Source organism: Esox lucius, chromosome 4, assembly GCF_011004845.1.
Source record: "Esox lucius isolate fEsoLuc1 chromosome 4, fEsoLuc1.pri, whole genome shotgun sequence".
Lineage (NCBI taxonomy): Eukaryota > Metazoa > Chordata > Actinopteri > Esociformes > Esocidae > Esox > Esox lucius.
The window spans coordinates 28,878,621-28,898,560 of record NC_047572.1 but is presented as its reverse complement, the minus strand read 5'-3'; the positions used below and the strand labels follow the sequence as shown (position 1 = coordinate 28,898,560).

Here is a 19,940-nt window from a genome sequence, read left to right as displayed (position 1 = left end):
TATTTTGTCCACCCCCTGTATGTCAGCCTGTCTAGCGTGCCCCTGGGCAGGTGAACAGGAACATGTGTATCTGTACAGTTGTGTATTTACACTTCGGACAGACCACCAATCATTCACCACCCTCCGAGCCAAGTCTGGTACAGGCCACAAAACACTCCAGTGCTGCCAGCGTCAGCCATGCCGCACTCACCTACCATTATAAGTGGCCCGGTGGGCTCAATCATACACAATTGAGTAACACTTGGCCCACTGATACCAAAAACCATCGCCACTGACAATGGCTCCCACCTGTTAATGAATGTGGGTGTCAGGCCATGGCAAAGTGGTAAAACTCTAAAACAGATATGCCTAAATATTTCCTATAATTGTTTTGCTTCTCGTGGGTTAAGGCAGTTGAAGTAAGCTGATGATGGATTAAAGGGGCATATATATTTAATTTCTAGTCTAAAGAAGATGCTGCCATTGCACTCAGCACTGTATGACAAATTGACAGTAATTCAAAAACAGAGTTCACGCTTGTGTCTACATTGTCAAACAATGTTGCCACATGCTTGCACAGTTGGCTTGTAGTTTCTCTGTTGTAGTGTCTTTTCATCTGGCACACCTTCAGTTAACCAGAGACAGAAAAAGTATCTATTGACAAACGATTTCCCTTTTCTTGGAGTAAACATGTTTAAACACAACTCATCAATGATAACAAAATACCAAAAAGCTGAAGGTAAAGTCACACATCAGCTCAAGTATCAGGTCTTATTTTACACTTTGAAAGGTATGTAGCTACTATGCAGTTTAATGCTGTGCCACTATTGGTCACCTAAGGGATTTTACCACCTTGTATCAATCATGCATAGAAAAAATCCCAACAGTCATCAAGAGGAAAAATACATCTGCTTACATTTGGTAATATCTAGACTAATTCAGCCCACCCTTTGGTTTTCCACACATCAGAGTATATAAAACACAGTTACCAATCTGAACAACATACAAACATTTACAGACTCCATACCTCACAGGACACTACCAACCAGCACTTCAGATCATCATGGAGCATACTTTCAGGATTGCCTTTTTGTTGCTTGTTCTCTCAGGTTGTCTTCAAGGAAAACCTACTCCCAAACTTGAAACACTCCAAATAATGTTGAAGGAACTAAAAATAGAAGACCTTTGTGTAAGTCTGTTCTTGACGAAGTGGAGTTTGTTTAGTTTGAATAGCAAATGTCTGTATTTCTGTGATTCACTAAATATCTACTTATTTTCACATTCTAGCCATCAGATTCTACTTTCTATGCTCCTTCACCAAATGAATTAAAGGTAAGACTCACTGAACATGTTTGACATCAGATACACTTTCAACACTAACACAGAAGACCACTACTACAGGAAGCAAGGCAGCTCAAAGAGCACCAGGCAAACAGTTGTCTGTCTTTCTCTGTTGCAGAACAACAAGTGCACTGCTGCAGCACTGAGTTGTTCCCGTGAGGAACTGAAAACTGTGGAGATGGAATGCACATATAACCAACATATTAAATTCACAATGGAGTACATAAAACACTTCACTGCAAATGTAAGTTTTGTTTAGTCAAATGAATTCCAAGCATTTTACCAGTTTGTTTTTACATTTATTTACGGCTCAGTCTTACTTTACATCATACTAAATCCTGTAATCTACTCCTCAGGCAACACTGGACTGTCCAGATTTCATCTGTGAGGACACGCGCTTTGAAAAGCCTTATGGGAAATTCATAGAGAATATGATATCATTAACACAATCTCTAAATTCACAAGGATAAATTCTTCTAGATGCAGGTATTGAAAAATGCTGGCAATTTTGATTATTGTAATATTGAACATGTGAATATTAGAGAATTGGAAACAACTACATGCCATACCCACATGTCAATGCATAGCATCACTCAATTGCTAAACACTTACATGGGAAAGGTCATACAGAAAGTAATTGCACTGAAAAGATATAGGCTGTATGACCTATGAACTATATAAGAAATTTGTGGGGGGTTTTTGTACTATAACAAAGGGAATAGATACTGATGTTAGTACTGTAGGATCAAAAATTTGATTTTCATATAATCCTGTGTCTGTACTACAATGAATGCCAGCCTTTCAGATTTGTGAATGTATTGTTTTAAAATGAATGTATTTTACATTAGCCCCTTTAAAAGCTGTAACTAAGTTATTTATTTATGTATTTATTTTGTATTTATTATATTTTGTTCACAAAAACTAACTAATAAATATGTATTTACAACCTTTCAAAATAAACAAGGCTGTGGGTTTATTTTTAGGCTGACAACATTGCAAACATGAATGAAGCAAAAAGGGGAAAATGTACATTTATTTTCCCACTAGCTGCAGGCCTATGTGAAATTTGGGTTCCAGTCGGACGCTGTTTCGTCTGAGTCGGAAATCCTCATCACCAATAAGTAGGTGGGTTCCTACACAGGAGGTTCATGGCAATACCTCACTGCACAAAATACACACCGGTTCTCAGCCCGTGTGGGGAAAAATTAGCTGTCAGGATCTGAGTCGGAAGCGTCTAAGTTAATGTCAGCTTGACATCCATTCCTCTGCTACAGTGCTTTTAAACCGAATGACAACATCTGACCGGGTCCTGCGCGGTCAATGTGGTTTGGGCGAGTCATTGCGTGTCGGCGCTAAATCGAGTGTAAATGGGAGGTGAACGTGTCAGCAATGGGAGGTGGGTTCCTATATATGACCTCCGTGGGAGGGGGAAAGAACCTGTTAGTTGTAGCTAATAAACCATTAAAGTCCACGGGTGGAAAATGAGCTCATACCCGGCCAAGAAACGGCACTACAGAGGAACTGCCTTTTGAAACCTCCGGCCTGGACGATTGTGATTGATTTCGAACGGTGGACTGATCTACAACGAATGGCCTCAAGGGAAGAATTGCTATTAATAAGCAATGTGTGTCAGGTCCTTAGATACACTGAAAACAGTCTTTCACACTCAACACAGCCCAAAAGTAGCTGCCTTCCAGTAATGTGCAAACCACTTCAAAAGATTTCAAGCTCTGCGAGCAAAGCGGTTTGACTTCATTCTAATGCCCGTCCTTGTATTGAACTGAAACTAACTTGGCCACCCACTCACCGGAACATGAACTGTTTTTATTTTCCAATTTATTTTTTAATGTATTACATTTGTTTTATTGCTGAACCACAAGAATGAGTGCTTGAAATTTATTATTTCAGATATGGGCTGTATGACCTAAATCTACACTCCCAAATGAGAGGCGGGTCAAAAACACAGTGTGCAACCACATCAAGCGAATTGTATATCCTGTTTATCTATACATCCATCTCAGCAGTAACAAGCACAATATTCATACAGATTCTGAAGAGGAATCAGATCAGTTTGGAAGAGGGTCATTTGGGAATCAAATAATAAAATCAGACATGATTCCCATTGTGGCCAACCCCTTGTGTCTGTTATATTGGGGGGACAGAAAGTACTTGGTTTTGAAAATGTTTATGTACATGCTAGTGGCCTACACGTCTACATTGTCAGAATGCGCAATCGGAATAATAGATGAATAGATCAGGGACTATTTTTCGATAACATTTTTTTGGTCAATTTGAGATCCAGGGCTATCGATGCCAAGTATGAGCACATGAAAGTTGTGATTCACAGCACCCAAAGAAAATAAGCCATAGCTGTATTTCAGCAGTGTTTAGTTATACAGTTCCATTAACTAATTGCTCCTATTATTTTCCTTTCAAAATGTTCTATTTTAGTTTAGTCAGACCACAAAATGTTTTTCCACAAGTTTGGAGACAACAAAAGACCCTGACAAAAACGAAAGGAACAACAGACTACTATGTACAGGCACTATAGGTTTAAACTAACACTTTAAACCCATGTATCCAGGTGCAATTCAGATTCAGCTGAGGGACAGACTGTCTGATATGCACTCCAGCGATGGGAACATCCCATACCACAAAGTCATAATTGTGCATTTGAAGTCATAAAATAACAATTTAACAAAAACCCAACCATCCTCGAATTCATAAAATAAACTGAATGAGAATCAGCGAGGAAGTCCGCAGTGTGTTGAAAGTTGTTATATATGAAGACGACTGATGTCAAACAGAAGCACTCAGTGGTGCCAGTCTGCTGTTGATCTCCAAAAATATCTAGGGGGCACGAGGAGGTTTGGGAAACCACTAGGCTACATTACATTACAAAAACAGGCATTGTAATGGGTTGGTAGTCATGCTGGCTTGGCCATTGGCACCACACCTATCTTCCTCTGTCCTTCTGTATGTTCCCATCTCACACGCCCCCTTGGGCACACTTAACAGTGAGTACATCTCATACAAACTAATGTTCCCATTTCACATCCCATTTTATAGAATTCTACTGGACAACAAAGTTTGGATTTTTAAATTAGCAAAAGCAAGGTCCAACTAGTACACTGCTTCTGCCATCCTAGATAATACCATTGCCTTTGAGAAACAGTAAGGCACCAAAAGGAAGTATAATGTTAGATGCAAACCATTCAATGAAGCCCATAGCTGGTGTTGAGGCAGCTGGTCGAGCCCCTACAACAAGCCTATGACCACTGTTTGTGGGCAAACTGTATTAGTACATTGTTTTCGCCATCCTGAAGGCACCAGATGGAAGTATATTGTAAGATGCAAACCAATCAATCACGCCTACTGGCCACATTTAGTTTGTAGGCAAACTGAGTATTACTCCCACTATGAAGAGCGGTCCCAAAGATGATGGATTGGTGCCTAGTCTCACTTTTTGCTGAAACCGTGTAAGCGGAACCGGCCAAGAAGAGGGAATGTCTCTTACTGTGTGACTGACTGACTACCCCTTGTTAAATAGCGTAGTGTTTAGAGATGCGGACCTGCTAACAATAGGGCCCGCGTTCGAATCTTGTTACAGTCAAAGCAAAATGCGTTAGAATCTGTTCCGGATGGATAAAAACCTTGCTGGCTACAACCTTCAATAGCTCCGTTATAGTACGGTTAAAATAAAACTGTTCTGGATTTTCGAAATACGTGTCTGTGCATGGTTTTTGGGTCAGGACAGAAAAAAATGTACCTTCAGCAGATACATTATAGTACGCCTAAAATAAAACTGAATTGCGACTACTTCTGGTGGATTTCCGAAGTACTCATCCACATATGATTTTTGGGTTAGGCTAATATAGGCTACATAAAATGGGAGACCCAGGTTCGAATCCAGTGAGGGCTATTACATTTACTGCTTTAAATTGCAGGCCGGCTGAGTAGTGATGAATACTGTGTGGGGAAAAAACAACAACTTGAAACATTAAATGCTGATATTTGTTGCTGACCAGCAAACGTCCCTAATTTGCATTGTGTTAAACCTAAAGAGTATTTTTTTTATCACTATTTTGTGAATGCTTGAAAGGCTTCAGATGCCTGACACCTTAACTAATGATAGTCTGGGTTGTTCCATGAAGGCTGAAGACCTAGTAACCAGCCAGAGCAAATATTTGCAAACACACTCAAGTATAACTTTGGCACCAATAGACTGGATCCCTCGCTACGTAAATACCACCCGTCAGCAACCATCATGCAATGTCAATAAGAAGACTGCACTTAAGAACATTTGGTAAAAGTGTGATTTCTTGGCACTGGCATAAAACATTTAAAAACAAAATGTTTTTAAGGATGTTAGAAAATCCAGCCTTCTAAATCAAAGTTGTTGGACACGGTGGAGGGGAGAAGCAACGATCAATGCAGAAACAACAGTTTGTCATCGATTGGCCATTTTACGCTGATCTGGATCCACCAAAGAAATATAGATTTTCATGAAACACATGCTTTTTACTACCCAAGGAAACTATAATCGAACTCCGTTATACCACGTATTGCAAAGATCATTTCGAAAAACAAAATGTTCAATGGCAATGTATTAAAATAAGTACATATTCATTTGCAGTTCTGCTTTACAGATCAGAAACCGAGCAGAGCATTTACAAAGATCGGCCGCAGGCTTTCTGCAATAACCCGACGCAGGCATGTCACAAACATCACATTTACATACTATTCAGATGTTTGGTCCTGAGGTTTGGGGTCCATCAACATTTCGGGGACTCTTCCGGTGTACAAGAATGCAAAGAAAATGAGCCAGGTTAGCACTGACGGGGCTGTGTAGAAATTAAAAGAATGAGTGAGGTGACACACTGCATCACTGGCACAGGAAACCATAGCATTTCCTGTGTGTATGTGTCTCCATAGTAAAGACTAGCTCACAGATGGTGGGATCAGCTTGTGAAAACCACAGAGAGCACCTCACTCTGCGTATTGTATACAAACTGCACACTTCTCTATGAACACAACACGGCTTAATAAAAATAACATTCGCACGCTTACGACTTGATCCGGCCAGTGCCATTTCAGGTTTTATGCAGATTGTTAAAAAAGATATAGCAGATCCGTAGCTTAAATACAAGAGGATAATGCTTAATTGCTCTGGATGCTTTGCCTGCTGACTTACTGTTACTTGGATTCAGATCAGTCAGGATATTTAAGTTGACTGGATCTATTCATATTGGGGGTATTTCAGAAAGCAGGTTTTAGTGAAAACCTAGAGTTAGTTGACTGAGAGTTGGTGAAAACTCTGGGTTTACAGTTTCAAAGATCCAGTTCAGCGTTTCTCTGAGTCAGTTACTATGGCAACATACTCTGTGAAGCTAACTTGCTCACTAGCAGGTTTTATCCAACAAAACCTGAGTTTGTCTTGCTCGTTCACTGAAACCTGCCATCTGAATGTGTCAGACAACGTGTGTCCTTTTCTCGAAGAGCCAGTAGAAAAACCAGATACTCCGCCGAAATCTCTGTCGTGAGTGATCAGACCCCGCTTGGATGTTTTATCATTACCAAATGATTATCTGTTTGAGAATGAAAATTTTTCTGCACAATCGATCATTTATCGATATAAAAATGTTCTCAGGCCTCATATCGTTCCTGTGATACATGGTGGACATGCTCTCAGCTCGGGACAATTTCTTGTGTTGCAGTTTTATGTATATCATTTGTGACGCTGAGCATACAGGTGCTGGTCATAAAATTAGAATATCACCAAAAAGTTGATTTATTTCAGTAATTCCATTCAAAAAGTGCAACTTGTATATTATATTCATTCATTACACACAGACTGATATATTTCAAATGTTATTTCTTTTAATTGTGATGATTATAACTGACAACTAATGAAAATCCCAAATTCAGTATCTCAGAAAATTTGAATATTACTTAAGACCAATAAAAAAACAAATATTTTTAGAAATGTTGGCCAACTGAAAAGTATGAACATGAAAAGTATGAGCATGTACAGCACTCAATACTTAGTTGGGGCTCCTTTTGCCTGAATTACTGCAGCAATGCGGCGTGGCATGGAGTCGCTCAGTCAGAGCCCAGGTTACTCTTATAGTGGCCTTCAGCTCTTCTGCATTGTTGGGTCTGGCGTATCGCATCTTCCTCTTCACAATACCCCATAGATTTTCTATAGGGATAAGGTCAGGCAAGTTTGCTGGCCAATTAAGAACAGGGATACCATGGTCCTTAAACCAGGTACTGGTAGCTTTGGCACTGTGTGCAGGTGCCAAGTCCTGTTGGAAAATGAAATCTGTATCTCCATAAAGTTGGTCAGCAGCAGGAAGCATGAAGTGCTCTAAAACTTCCTGGTAGACAGCTGTGTTGACCTTGGACCTCAGAAAACACAGTGGACCAACACCAGCAGATGACATGGCACCCCAAACCATCACTGATGGTGGACACTTTACACTGGACTTCAAGCAACGTGGATTCTGTGCCTCTCCTCTCTTCCTCCAGACTCTGGGACCATTATTTCCAAAGGAAATGCAAAATTTACTTTAATCAGAGAACATAATTCAGCAGCAGTCCAGTCCTTTTTGTCTTTAGCCCAGGCGAGACCCTTCTGACGCTGTGTCTTGTTCAAGAGTGGCTTGACACAAGGATGTGACCCATGTCTTGCATACGTCTGTGCGTGGTGGTTCCTGAAGCACTGACTCCAGCTGCAGTCCACTCTTTGTGAATCTCCCCCACATTTTTGAATGGGTTTAGTTTCACAATCCTCTCCAGGGTGCGGTTATCCCTATTGCTTGTACACTTTTTTCTACCACATCTTTTCCTTCCCTTCGCCTCTCTATTAATGTGCTTGGACACAGAGCTCTGTGAACAGCCAGCCTCTTAGGCTATGACCTTTTGTGTCTTGCCCTCCTTGTGCAAGGTGTCAATGGTCGTCTTTTGGACAGCTGTCAAGTCAGCAGTCTTCCCCATGAGTGTGTTGCCTACAGAACTAGACTGAGAGAACATTTAAAGGCCTTTGCAGGTGTTTTGGGTTAATTAGCTGATTAGAGTGTGGCACCAGGTGTCTTCAATATTGAACCTTTTCACAATATTCAAATTTTCTGAGATACTGATTTTGGGGTTTTCATTAGTTGTCAGTTATAATCATGAAAATTTAAAGAAATAAACACTTGAAATATATCAGTCTTAGTGGAATGAATCTATACATTATACAAGTTTCACTTTTTGATCGGAGTAGCTACTCCGATCACAAGTCCCTCCAGAGGGTGGTGAGGTCTGGGGAGCGTGTCATCAGCTGCCGTCACCCCTCCATGCAAGGCATCTACCACTCACGATACCTTAGGAATGCACAGAAAATCAAAGACTACAGCCACGTAGGGTATGGTCTGTTCACACCACTACTGCAATCTGGTTGACACTACCGGAGCATCGGAGCACGCACTTTCCTTCAGGCTCCTCAACCAGCAACATTCCACTGCGGAGAAGTACAGGGTCCGAGACCTTTTTCTCCTGTTGCCATGATGACTCACGTTATCTGCGTTCCATTGATGAGGTCTGTTTGCCTCCTCGTGCACATGCTTTACTCAGGTTTAACTGAACTAATTGTTACCACCTGTTCTGAAACCGTCATCTCAAAAATGTTTTGACAGCTCAGAGTCTGTCAACCCAGAGTTATGGTTTCAACTCAAGAGTATGTTAACCCTGCTTTCTGAAATACCCCCCACAGTCACTTCCTACAACACACAAGAAAGGTCTCACCTTCAACTTTAAATTGCATCGTTCACAGAAATTTTTTCCATAATATTCTCCTGCACAAAACTTTATTTCAGTCATTCAACTCACAATATATAAATCATCCAACTTGTGAAAAATAAATCACTAATCAAACCATATTCGACCAGAAAACATGGCTTTTGCCTTCTAAACATTGGGAAATACAAAATAAATGCAATCTCACTTTATCCCTGCAACTGGGATCTTCTGGTTTTATAATACACTTTTTAGGCCATGAAAGTTGACTTGCAGTATACAGGATCTGGCCATTCTATTGTTCTGCTAGGTATTTTATTATTTTATGTAAACATTTTCTCCCAAGCATAGTTGGATCTTCAGCTCAAGCTGGGGACCTCTCACATGCGGAAGTGGTCACTCACAGGAGGCTTGACCACCCAGCAGCCGTAGCCCTTCTGAGCTAGGTAAGACCGCAGCACACTCTTCGCCTCCTGGTAAGGCTTGGCCATCATCTAGAAATCCAATTTAAGAGCCAATTATTATAAACACTACACAACAGGAAATCATTAATATACTAAAAACGGGGGGAAAAATACTATTGACTGCCCTCCTTGCAAGAATCGTCAACCTGACTGAGGTAATTTCAAATACCAAGTAGCCAATTTTGATCCAATAGCTTATTCTGCCTGATGACCCGGTTGGAGTCGTAATCAAATGACTGACAAGGTTATCAGGAAGAATAAGCCAACAATTAGTACCAACCACGTTGACTACAATACAATGACAGATGTGTGCCATTTATAGATGTCCTGTATTCCAACAGGTTTTCTCCCCATTTCTTAATCCCTCCATCTCTACGGAGGGTGGAAGATTTACTCTAACGTACTGGAATCAGATCTGCCCTGAAGGGAAAAATGTAATGTGACTGGTTGATTCACTAGATGGTTAATGTCCGGGGCAGGTTATAGCCCTGGTAAAAGGTACCTTCCGGGTTCCCTTTCTGTTGCTCACTCGGTTCAACACAACTTTGATCGCGCCTTTTAAGGCCATAGAAGTATCGGGTAATAAAAGCTTAGCTCGATCCTGAGCACTGATTCCTTGCACCTCACTCGCATTGAAATGCCCAAAAGGCCTTTCGGGTATGGCCGGCTACTGCAGAGCCTGGCTTCCAGACTTGGTTGAATTTACACAGACTCTGACGGATCTCATTCAAGGACAAAAAATGGGAAGGACAAATTTGTTTGGACCACAGACAGACCGATTTCCCTGGATCGTCTCAAACACTCGGTCTACCTTTCCCCATTTACGTTTACTGGATCATGCAAAGCTGTTTAACCTCTTTGTCTGTGAGAAAAATGGGTTCATGTCTTCTGTTTTGACGCAGGACCACAGAGGGAAGTAGCGGTCCGTGGCGTCCCACTCTAAGCATTTGGCTCGTCTCTCGGGCTCTGGTCTGCTGCCTACGGACAATTGCCGTGGCTACTGCGGCCACCCTGACTTGTGCAGACATGGTTGCCATGGGCCCTCTCACTGTTCATGTTCCACATGCTGTTCACTCTCTTCTCAGGCTAAGACAGCACATTTGCAGCCTGCTAGGTTACTGCACTACCAGAACATTCTCCTGACACTGTCTCATGTTCCACTAAAGAGATGCGCTGTTCTGAACCCTCGCTGCTCTTTTGCCTACAGATGGTGACGGTCGACTGTGCAGCCATAGTGGAAGTCGGCAAGCCACGACCCGACCTCTCAGACACACCTACTGACAAAGCTGATCCTGAGCTTTTTGTAGGTGGCTCAGCTCATATGCCTTTGTGGGAGAAGTAAAAATGATGTTTCCCTTGGAACTCTCCAATGCTTTGGCTTACTTAGACCAGCAACTAAACTGACCACTTTGGTAAAGTCCTGAAAATCACATCGTATGATTTTTAAATAATTAATTTGCATTTTATTGCATGACATAAGTATTTGATCACCTACCAACCATTAAGAAGAGTACCTATGATAAAAATTACAGACTTCTACATGCTTTGTAAGCGGGAAAACCTGCTAAATCGGCAGTGCATCAAATACTTGTTCTCCCCACTGTAAATAGTGGGAGCAGAGGGTTCCGGTTGTCTAACCGGCAGTCTGTCTGCCATGCCAAAACTATCTTGGGGCAAAGCGCTGTGAAAACATTTTTATTTGTAAATGGCCACATAAGCGATAGTTACCAATCCTGGTGTTTGCTTCCCTGGCTGGATCCCACCTCACATTTCATAGTTTTTGGTTTTATTAAATGCTTCCAGCAAAACAGGTGGGTTGGCAGCCTGCATTTTCCACAATGCCCTAGGGGATTGCTGACGTGTTCAGGCACATGCTTAGATAGGCTGCCATACTAGGTAACCACATTCAGTGCAAACTTTGGATTATGAATAAAAAAAATTTTAAGCAAACTAGGCAAGATACCAGGAGCCCTACGCCAGTTGAGCAACAGTGAAGAGCACACCCCTCAATGTTCAGCATTGAGCTAGGCTTTTATCACCGAACAGGCATCCAAAGGAGTGAATAAAATCTAACCTCATGTTCTGTGCATGCATGAAGCTGTTCTTCCTTAGCTTTGGTACCGCACTCCTTTCCTATCGGAACCAAGGCAACTTTCAGACAGTTTAAAATACAAGCTCCACTGAGTTAACTGAAAATAATTTCTGCCTTCTGGGGGCAGATCTTTCTCCAAAACCTTTTTAGAGTAGAGCTTCCATGTGCATCTAAATAGAAATCCCAATCGCTGGGTAAAGACTAGAAGGAAAGGACACAAGGAGGAAAGTGCCCGTACCTTGGACTCCCGGTAGGAGACGGTGGCCAGAAGGTCCTGCCTCTGAGCCTCTTTGGCCACCAGATTAAAGCGACTCAGCATGGCTGCTTTACACAGGCGGCTGGCCATAGCAGGGCCACTCTTAAACGGAGACCTTACACAGACAGGACACACAGTCAAAAGTGACCCTTCAGGTGGGGTTTTCAAGCGAAACTGGGGCCATTGGGGGGGGGGGGGGCAACTTTTAATGTCTTCAACAAATAGGGATATTCTTTATCGGACAACAGCATCGTTTTGTTTTTAATAAATAAGCGCATTTGTAAGCACCACTCGGTGCTCAAGAATATCCCTACTTTGTATTGACATTTCTTCTCACACCTGGTCACTACCGCTGTGCGATTAGTTCAGTTTTGTTTAAAAAGGCCTTGAACAAAAACAATCTTAGACTTGGTATAAAAACCATGCCATGGGGCAGACTTACTCCTGCACAGTCTTGCCCCCCAGGCTGTCCACCACCTCCAGGGAGACGTCCCCCTGGCTCCAGTTCAGGCTGTGTCTCAACTCATGGGTGACACCCCCGCCCGGGCAGGCAGTGGCCACCAGACTAATTTGAGGCCGGTAAACACAGTAGTACATGGGCAGACTGGGTGTGATGCCGTCCACGCGCTGGTTCACCGCAATCTCCATTCCCCGCACGTCGCCGCGGCTTGCGTTGCCTACATTTTGAAGACGATGGCGCCTTTTAGATTGTACACCATTTGACAGAAATGTAACACTTGACATCTGCATTGAGGGGACTCCAGAAATGGAGCAGAAAGGCTAAGTTTGGTTTTAGTCCAGCACAAAATTACCTGATACAACTCAGTGCATCCAAGCTGATCAGTTGAATTAATTGAAAACAGGTGTGTTGTGCCAAAAAAACAAAAAAAAGACCCAGAGCTCCTATGAAAAACACCTAAAGCATGGAAAACGCTGTCTGGAAAACGATTTCTGGAAAACGATTTCTAGTAAACAATTTCTAGTAAACAATTTCTGGAAAACAATTTCTGGAAAACAATTTCTGGAAAACAATTTCTGGAAAACAATTTCTGGAAAACAATTTCTGGAAAACAATTTCTGGAAAACGTGGTAGCGGTGCTTCCTGTTGCTTAGCCCCTTGTAGCATCCGCATATCTTGGCCTTTTTTTATTATAAACTCTAGAGGTTATTCTGCATGATGAAATGTGACTGATACGCTGCTTTTCAGGCCGAGGCCAGACCTCTTACTGAGGGACTTGCCTACGAGTATGCTGCTGACGTAGATCGGCTCAGTAAAGTGACTGAGCAGGGCTCCCTGGAAGCCCAAAACCTGCCACTGGGTGATCTTGTCACTGGCCGACATGCTGACCAACTTGGAGGCGGCCAGGTCGACGGTGGGGGAGAAGACGGAGAACACCTTGCCCTCCACAGTCACATGCAGGCTTATCTGGTTGTTGACCTCCCAGGCGGAGATGGAGAGCGGTTTCAAGCGCCTATCGGGACCAAAAAAATAAATATGTGTAAAATCTTCAGGACAGACGGGCTGAAATGATATCGATGGCGCGTAGGGGATTTTAGAAGTACCAGTCACTAACAGATTGGAGGGGATCTGGGCGGCTCCTTTGGGCATCTGGTTCATGTAGAGATGTAGAGAGATGTGGCTCTTCAGACTGAGCAGCATAGTGCTCTTGTCCTGCTGAAATATGGACTTTTCCTCAAGGCTGCGATTCTTGCTGAAGAAAAGCAACAGGTGCCTGTACAAATACCTGAAAAGAAAACCCCCAAAAAACAGGATTAATCAGGTGCAACTACAAAACAATTACCTCCATTTGGAACCCTGAAAGGAATTCAAAATTAAAGACGAACGTTGGCACGGAATCGTCAGTGCTTTAAGATCGTATTTCAACAATATAATAGGCATTTTATGAATTAAACAATATAATCAATATTTCATACTATATGGAACAGGGAGAGGGGTGCGTAAGGAACACTGGGTCGATAAAGTCTACACCCCCCCCGACAAAAGAAGAAAACTTATACCAAGACAGACGTTGACCACTTTAGAACAACTCCAAACACACGGTCAAGGCGACGGTGGAGTGACTAAGGATGATCTGAAATAATGCGTAACGTCTGACAACCGCGCGTTCACCGATTCAGAGAAGCGTACCGCATCAATGATCTCCTTGCTGTTACCACAGCATGAGAGTCGTGAAGAACCCGTCCATTAGGGGCAGCACACTCCTTTGTGTTGAAATTCCCCGTTCCAAGGGCCACAACTTCAAATCCAGTGGCTGAATGGAAAAACACAGGGCACAAACCCCCAGAACAAGCTCATAATAGTAAAAAGATAATAATACATGCACACACGCAGGTAGGATATAAAGACACACAGAAAATAACTATCAATCATTTAATGGAACATGAATTACGAAAATGCAGCCTTTTAACCTGATATGTCAGAAGGGAGTCTCCCCACTTACGTGTCTGAGTGACAAACGCTGCCACCGTGTTCCTGCATGCTGAGAACTCTGGGTAATCGGCCATCAGCCTGCAGAGTAGCTCTCTCACTGCCTGGGGAACGTGCTCGTTGATGGGGTTCTTGTGCTCTGCAGGACGGGGTGGAGGGGACACGGCCCTCACAGATTAATGTCTATAAACGACACTAAATGCAATTCAAAAATCAACAAGCTTTAATCTGCTACTAGAATACAAAAAATAGCTAAATAATAAAAGACATTTAAATTACTTGCCATAAATGGCTCTCCGAGGTTGGGTCTCTGAGCCCATGAACTGACTCTCTTTCACTGGCAAGGGTGGAGGACCCTCTAAAACTGCAGAGAGACAGTTACAAAAAAAAGAATGTTTTAAAACCATTGCTTAGACATTCTCAACACAAATGAACACTGTCTAGCTAGTTGGGAGGGGTGTAAGGCTGGAGTAAGGGGTGTAAGGTCAGATTGGGAGGAGTAAGGGGTGTAAGGTCAGATTGGGAGGAGTAAGGGATGTAAGGTCAGATTGGGAGGAGTAAGGGGTGTAAGGTCAGATTGGGAGGAGTAAGGGGTGTAAGGTCAGATTTGGAGGAGTAAGGGGTGTAAGGTCAGATTGGGAGGAGTAAGGGGTGTAAGGTCAGATTGGGAGGAGTAAGGGGTGTAAGGTCAGATTGGGAGGAGTAAGGGGTGTAAGGTCAGATTTGGAGGAGTAAGGGGTGTAAGGTCAGATTGGGAGGAGTAAGGGGTGTAAGGTCAGATTTGGAGGAGTAAGGGGTGTAAGGTCAGATTTGGAGGAGTAAGGGGTGTAAGGTCAGATTGGGAGGAGTAAGGGGGGTAAGGCTGGATTGGGCAGGGTGGGTGGGATGTGGATCCCAGTTCATCCAATCGATGACTAGAATCAGGTTTCTGGTCCAAAGGATTAGGAGTTAGAATTAGAAAACAAACAAAAATAAATGCAACAAGAGCACATCTTCAGCACACCAGTGGCCATTGACATCAGTTATGAGGGAAACGGCAGTCATTTCGTACGAGCACAAAGAGGTTTCTGACACCTGGGTAATGCTGTATCATCGGCTTCTGGATGTCACACCCGTCAGGGGGATGGGGTTTTGTTGCAAAAAAGAAATGCTCACTAAAAGGCCTGTAAACAATTGTTGTGTATAAAAGGTGAGAAATAAGCAGGATGTTTCCGGAATCTTTTATTCCAGCTTGTTGAACATGGGCAGGGCAGGTGATATGGTGCATGTGTTTTTGTTCAGTGCGATTGCGATTGCGTTCGTTGGAACACTCGTAGGGGTGTTGTGAAACGGCCCAGTCTTGATGGTGGGGACATATCTTTTGTGGTGGGTTGGGCGCCTGCAAACACAACTGTGTTCAGCTGCCAGATTCAAACTCCCAAAAGCTCGCAGGTTTTGGCAAAAACCTGCCGGTTGAGCAAGTAGCACGATTACGATCAGGATGGCTTCACAGGATTTGTACACATGGACGAGTTTTGGTTGATTTTCCAGAGACCGCTGGGAGATGCCGCGATGAGGGTTGGCCGTAACCAACAACGGGGCCTCACAAACTGGGGAGAGGAAGATGAGGGTAAAATAAAAATAATATTTGGAATAAATCCGCTGCGCTGGATATAAGGTTTATGATCGGTCTACAAGAATGATTGAAAAGACCTGGTTTAACCACTTCCGTGTGTTTGTTTCCTCTATGAAATCGGTACTCAGAAGAGAAACTACAGAAGTATGCACATTCGTCAGTGCCTCACAAAAAAACAAAAACAAAAAACATTGTAAACCCATTTGAAATAGACACAAATTCCATTTCCAATCTCAGACATTTCAAAGAACTGGTTGAAACGGCTAATTCACCTCCTGCCTCCGGAAGCAGAGAACCGCCATCCAAGGTGGGCAGCAGGTCCTCAAGGGCAAGCTGGGCCGCTTGGGCCTTGGCCGCCTTCTTTGTGGCCCCCATGCCAGTCTTGTACCTCACCCCGTCGATCATCGCACAGAAGGCAAAGTAGAAACTGGTGACATTACCTGGGCAGACAACGACGAAAGCGGGCGTGAAACGACTGACCGCTTCACACCGATGCGCACGAGAGGCTGGATCATCAACGGAAAGGGCACGGTCCGAGACTCACCCGTGGTTACGGTTTCCCTGAACTCAATCTGGAACTGCAGCACCTGCGACAGCTGGTACAGAGCTGAGACCGCATGAGTCTCGCCGCACTTGTACCGGTCGATCAGCTCACGGGGAACGCTTTTCGGCCTGACGTCGCGGCCTGCGGCAGGAGAAGACAAACGCCAAATTTCGGCTTCAGATGCCACACCTTGGAAGCAGGATAGGCCGATTACAAAATGTGCCCACGGAATCCAACAGGGACCTACCGGGCGGGGGTTGACACGCCGGCTCGAGGAGGTTGCTGCGGTTGTTAACTTCTGAGACGGCTGGAGCCACAGATCCGGCAGGCAATCCTGGTGGCGAAAAACTGTTTTTCTTGAGGATATGTGCAAAGCTGGCCCCTCTGGAACCACAAAATGATCCACCTTGAGCCCAAGCCATTTGGAACCTGTGGATAGACATGCATTGCATTATTGACAAGACAGCTAGCGAGAATATATATGGCCTGAACCTCCATTAACCACCTATAGGGTGAGCTGAAAGAGAGAGTCAACCAGTGAGGACCAAGACCGCAGGAGAGATTCCGCATGGATGAAGGGTCCCTTGTTATTTGTTAAACTGCCTCATCAAATATTACAGTAGAAGTGCTGTTATCTTGGCAAGAGGAGGTTGCACAAAGCATGTACTGTGTGTGTGCTAAGTGCCAGCTTCCAGAACATTAAAAGAGGCCTACCTGAACACAAGGAGCTTTAAATGCAAGTGTTATGGTTAAAACGGTACTATAAACCTTCGGAAATCAGATACAGGTTGTCTTGCCCCTAATTACAATCAAAGCATATAGTATACATGTAACTCAATGCACTGCTTTTGTGAAATATAGCCGACCCTGCGAAGACTCCATTAAAACCCCAGCGACCTAGCGGAGATCAATTCCTCAATGCTGCTGTAAAGTTATTGGAGTGTGGTGTGCTGAATTTTGTCTACCGCATCATTTGAATATTTCAAACTCGAGCAACTATCAACCGTGCGTTTCAAGAACAGGAAGTTGTCAAACCACCGAAGATTAAAACATGTAGATTGTCAGCAATATGTGACTGAATTTAACAACAAAGCTGAACCACTACAGTACTTATTTTTCAAACTGTGCATGACGTGTTGATTATAAAAAGATAGCTAGCTAGTAGGCTATACTACTAGAAAAATTGTCATGAACGCAACACAATGTACAATTATCTGGCCCAAGCTACCGTACCTATAGATCACATCTTACCGCTAGTGACTAAATACACTTTTTTGTGTTCAAAGTAACGTTATATTAGCGTTAAATGAGCAGTAGAGTTAAAAACATCGCTCACCCACTTTGTCTAATATGTCAATTGCGCTTTCGTGTCGTGTGACATACTGCGTGAGGGAGCTGTGTCGTGAGACAGGTCATAGTTCATATTTCACATTAAACCGATTGAAATACTATAAACCAAAGACGAATTAAGCATTAACGTTAAAATAGATCAATGGTTATGGTTTAGTACCTGTACGGTAGAGGGTGTTATTGTTAAAAAAAGTATAAAAAGTCTGAATATAGAAAGAATACACAACAACCTAGAGTAGCCTATACTGCCTGAAAAATTCTCACTTCGATTTTTCTCGCTTGAGTCTTATGCTTCCTCCTCAAAACGTATTGGATGCAGGGTTGCCAGATCTCATTGACTGTAAACTGCCCAATTACCCGCAGATATGCAAGGAAGCAATTTTGTCTTTACTAATAATTTACTATTTAATACTTACAGGGGAAATAATTCCAATAATCAAATTACACGATCTACGCACAGAAAATATTCATAGATTTGATGATTTACCGGGTACACGATTACATACCAGACATGTAAATAATTTGGTATCATTGAGTCTCGCATCTGATGTTTGTTGCTGGTGACAAAGCAGCAGTGCGGTAAGTTACAACTCCGACACTAGAGGGCAGTACTTGCACATTATTAAACGAATACCCTTATGACCGCTCTGTTTAATACTCTAAATCAGGGTTATTTAACTCTTACCCTGTAAGGTCCGTAGCCTGCTGGTTTTCTGTTCTAAATTCACCCACCTGGTGTCCTAGGTCTTAATAAGTTCCTGATTAGGGGATTGAAATGTAAAAGTTGAACTGGCCTAGTTATCCAGAGATTAGTTATCTACAGCCCTTTAAAAAACATGTTACAACCTTTTTATCAAATCTACTAATGTGATGTGGTCCACATAAATTATCTGAAACCCTCTTATGTCATCTTTTGTGAACTTGTCTTTTGGAGTCACATCATGAAATGGCCCCACAAGCCAAGCTCTTTCATGTATGAAAATACATCTAATTTAAAGTGATAAAATTCTGTTTGTGAGTTTTTTTTTGGGGGGGGGGGGGCAAATTAATCTTCATTTTGTCTTGATGTATCACCAGATTGACAAACAGTGACATATTTTTTACCAGATGAAAACATAAATATGCCATTAGCCTCTGTGATGCCCCCTGCCAGAGAGTGCCCTTTCTCCAGCTCATGTTTGCCCTGACAGCACCCCCTCGTTGATAAATAACAGCACTGGCTCTCCTGCCTGCCGCGATCGCCCCCAGCTGCAGCTTCCCAATGCTCCGTCTCCGCAGCAGAGATTGAATCTTCCCCATTCATTAGACTAAGTGGATGAAACTCTCTAATAGGCGCTCCCTTCCCCTCAATAATTGCCGTTGATTGGCGTAAATTAGACCCTAGTTGCCAGACGAGTGATTCTCGACGACGATAATCCGATTTCGAACTCAAACTAATAGGATTTTAACTCGGGCTTGGCCTAATGTCCGTCTGCAAACCCTGGCTGTGGCCCTGTGCCCTAGCCAACCAGTGCCCTCTGGATCATATCTGTGTGTGTTTGTGTGTGTGTGTGTGTATGTGGTGAGGGAGTGAGTGAGTGCGGAGGTCATTCTCACAAAACTGACATTCAACAAAAACAGTTTGGTGCAATTTTTCTCTAAAGGTCCTCTTGAATCAATCAGACTAGGATTTAGACTTATCAATATCCTAAATATTATTAGAATTATTTTGCATTTTACTAAGATAGTGTGGAAAATGTGTAGAAATCTGTAGAAAAGAAATCATAAACATGATGCCCAGATAATTGAATCAGATTAATGTCAGTAATCAGAATTTGAGTTTAATTATTATTAAAAAAAAATTGAGAGCAGGAATGTACCATTTATTTGAAAAGATACCCTTTCCCCAAAAACTAGACATCTTAATACCTGGATTGATAGTTTGATCTTTGAATATGTGTCTTGGTTTTGTGTGCATCAAACCTTTTTTGTGTTTGTGCTGATCTGTCATCCCTTCATGCACAGAGAAGATTGTCAGCTGTACTCTGCCCTTATAAAATACTTTCAAAAGACATAGAAAGACATTAAATGG

The 19,940-nt window shown here is 42.7% G+C and overlaps 1 protein-coding gene and 1 long non-coding RNA gene across 9 annotated transcripts in view; both read right to left on the bottom strand.

Annotated features, from left to right (window-relative positions):
• Window positions 1-6,169, bottom strand: part of LOC117594376 — a 34,061-nt gene extending 27,892 nt beyond the window's left edge. The window contains exon 1 of the long non-coding RNA XR_004575648.1: window positions 6,062-6,169. This is a non-coding gene — a long non-coding RNA (uncharacterized LOC117594376). The remainder of the gene's footprint in view (window positions 1-6,061) is intronic.
• Window positions 6,170-9,073: 2,904 nt separating this feature from the next.
• adad1 (adenosine deaminase domain containing 1 (testis-specific)) lies at window positions 9,074-18,160 on the bottom strand. Of its 8 annotated transcripts, XM_020045749.2 has the most exons (14): window positions 18,030-18,048; window positions 17,856-17,914; window positions 16,767-16,948; window positions 16,520-16,660; window positions 16,248-16,415; window positions 14,644-14,724; window positions 14,374-14,499; window positions 14,061-14,184; window positions 13,486-13,656; window positions 13,151-13,383; window positions 12,354-12,588; window positions 11,894-12,026; window positions 11,638-11,696; window positions 9,512-9,593 (listed from the first exon to the last, which is right to left on the bottom strand). In XM_020045749.2, exons 3-14 carry the CDS (start codon window positions 16,939-16,941, stop codon window positions 9,590-9,592), a joined length of 1,650 nt encoding a protein of 549 aa, XP_019901308.2. In that variant the 5' UTR covers window positions 16,942-16,948; window positions 17,856-17,914; window positions 18,030-18,048; the 3' UTR covers window positions 9,512-9,589. The 8 variants fall into 8 exon arrangements, with proteins under 8 accessions (XP_010899020.2, XP_010899054.2, XP_010899036.2 ...); XM_010900718.4 differs by lacking the exon at window positions 11,638-11,696 and having other exon boundaries at window positions 9,074-9,593; XM_010900752.3 differs by lacking the exons at window positions 11,638-11,696; window positions 17,856-17,914; window positions 18,030-18,048 and adding an exon at window positions 18,134-18,160 and having other exon boundaries at window positions 9,074-9,593.
• Window positions 18,161-19,940: the final 1,780 nt, after the last annotated feature.

Bases quoted from the DNA above. Each gene is read 5' to 3' on its own strand.
- adad1 (XM_010900752.3), bottom strand. From the start codon at position 16,941: ATGGCTTGGGCTCAAGGTGGATCATTTTGTGGTTCCAGAGGGGCCAGC. The intron at 14,725-16,247 runs GTGAATTAGCCG...GTCTCTCTGCAG, and splicing joins TCTGCTTCCGGAGGCAGGAG to TTTTAGAGGGTCCTCCACCC. The intron at 12,589-13,150 runs GCAAGTCCCTCA...TTCAAAATGTAG, and splicing joins CGTCAGCAGCATACTCGTAG to GCAACGCAAGCCGCGGCGAC.